Source organism: Cryptomeria japonica, unplaced genomic scaffold, assembly GCF_030272615.1.
Source record: "Cryptomeria japonica unplaced genomic scaffold, Sugi_1.0 HiC_scaffold_572, whole genome shotgun sequence".
NCBI classification, from domain to species: domain Eukaryota; kingdom Viridiplantae; phylum Streptophyta; class Pinopsida; order Cupressales; family Cupressaceae; genus Cryptomeria; species Cryptomeria japonica.
The window spans coordinates 23,979-25,515 of NW_026729380.1; the positions used below are offsets into that span (position 1 = coordinate 23,979).

At 36.6% G+C, this 1,537-nt stretch overlaps 1 protein-coding gene across 1 annotated transcript; it reads left to right on the forward strand.

Annotated features, from left to right (window-relative positions):
- Window positions 1-546: 546 nt before the first annotated feature.
- Window positions 547-1,041, forward strand: LOC131030266 (pathogenesis-related protein PR-4-like). Its single transcript, XM_059216060.1, has 2 exons — window positions 547-798; window positions 877-1,041. Exons 1-2 carry the CDS (start codon window positions 547-549, stop codon window positions 1,039-1,041), a joined length of 417 nt encoding a protein of 138 aa, XP_059072043.1.
- Window positions 1,042-1,537: the final 496 nt, after the last annotated feature.

A 1,537-nucleotide genomic window follows, 5' to 3' on the forward strand; every position in this document is an offset into this window, starting at 1 on the left:
GGACGTGGCAAAACTACCTGATAGCCTCTCACCATGCAAATCCGGTAAATATCTTGCAAAGTGAATTAAACTAGCAACAATGAGGGAAGAAAAAAAGCCTGCCCAAACCAACCACGCTACCGTTGCTTGACTTACACAAATGATAATTGATTACATTAACAAAAATTGTTTCCAAGACTGAAACAACGTTGAAATAGATATTACCGAACAAACATTTGTTTACAGAGAATATTCAAATCATAATTCTATTTCATTGCCGGTTTCCATGAAGAATACGAGAAATGATCTTAGAAGTCGCTGATGTAAAACAAGGATTCATTTTAAACTTCATCGTCGCTCCGAGTTGGATATATCAAACTTTAAATTAATCCTTGGTCCTATTTGTCTCGCAGCCGGCTCCATAGAAATAAACGAAGAGCTGCACGGCCACCATAATAAAATATTATGGTCATGGCTATAAATGCTAGGAGTCATTCTAAGAACAATATCGCCTACCTTAACACAATAATCAGTTCATATCATAGTCGTTGGTTTGAGCATATAGTCATGGCTTCCAAGGTTGTGATTTGGATTGCTCTATGCTTCTTTCTGGCTTCCATTCTCTTTGTTAATGGTGAGACGTTTACCACGTCCACTCCGTATGATTCTGCTGGTCGTCATTACGACCTTGATGGCCTATTTTGTGCTACATTTGACTCCAATCAGACCCTAGAGTTTCGTAGCAAATACCTTTGGACTGCGTATTGTGACCAAGCCGGTCAGCCCATGGAACCTTCCCTCTGCGGCACCTGCATCCAAGTAAATTGCATCATATATATTAAGGATTTCTTAGCTTATATGTATAATGTTTATACCTAATCATTTCAATTGTTACAGGTGACAAATGATTCGACTGGTCAAAATGTGATTGTACGAATTGTGGACAAGTGCCAAAGTGGAGGACTGGTTTTAGAAACTGATGCTTTTAATGCAATTGATAAGGATGGGAAAGGAAAGCATTACGGCCATATGCTTACCACCTACAAGTTCGTGGGCTGTTAGAACAATCTCACAGCCTCAATTATGTCTGCTTCCTCAATTTGTCAGTTTTGCTTTGAATAAAAATGCTTGTGATTGTCACAAGTCTTTCCTACATCATGGATTTCCATTGTTCGGCTCTTTCATAGATACCATAAATTTTAGTTATGCACAAAAGTACAATTGCTTTTGAGAAATGGAAAGGAATTAGCAGAACAATTGCTTTTGACTATGTTAGACTACTTTTTATATGGGAAATGAATTAGCAAAGCAATTGCTCAGACAAGTATGTTGTTTTATTTAGTCAGTGTAATAAAAAATATATTATATGCATTATCGTAAATATTAAATATTCACAAATCCTCTTGCAGAATAGTTCAACACCTAAAACTAGAACTGAGACAATGCACAAGTATTTAAAGAATTTCCTTTAATTTGTAGCACCTAAAATATCAATGTGAAGAAATGTTGATCATTTTTTGGAAGTCACTTTTGATTGGCAGCCAGACTCTCCCAAAAC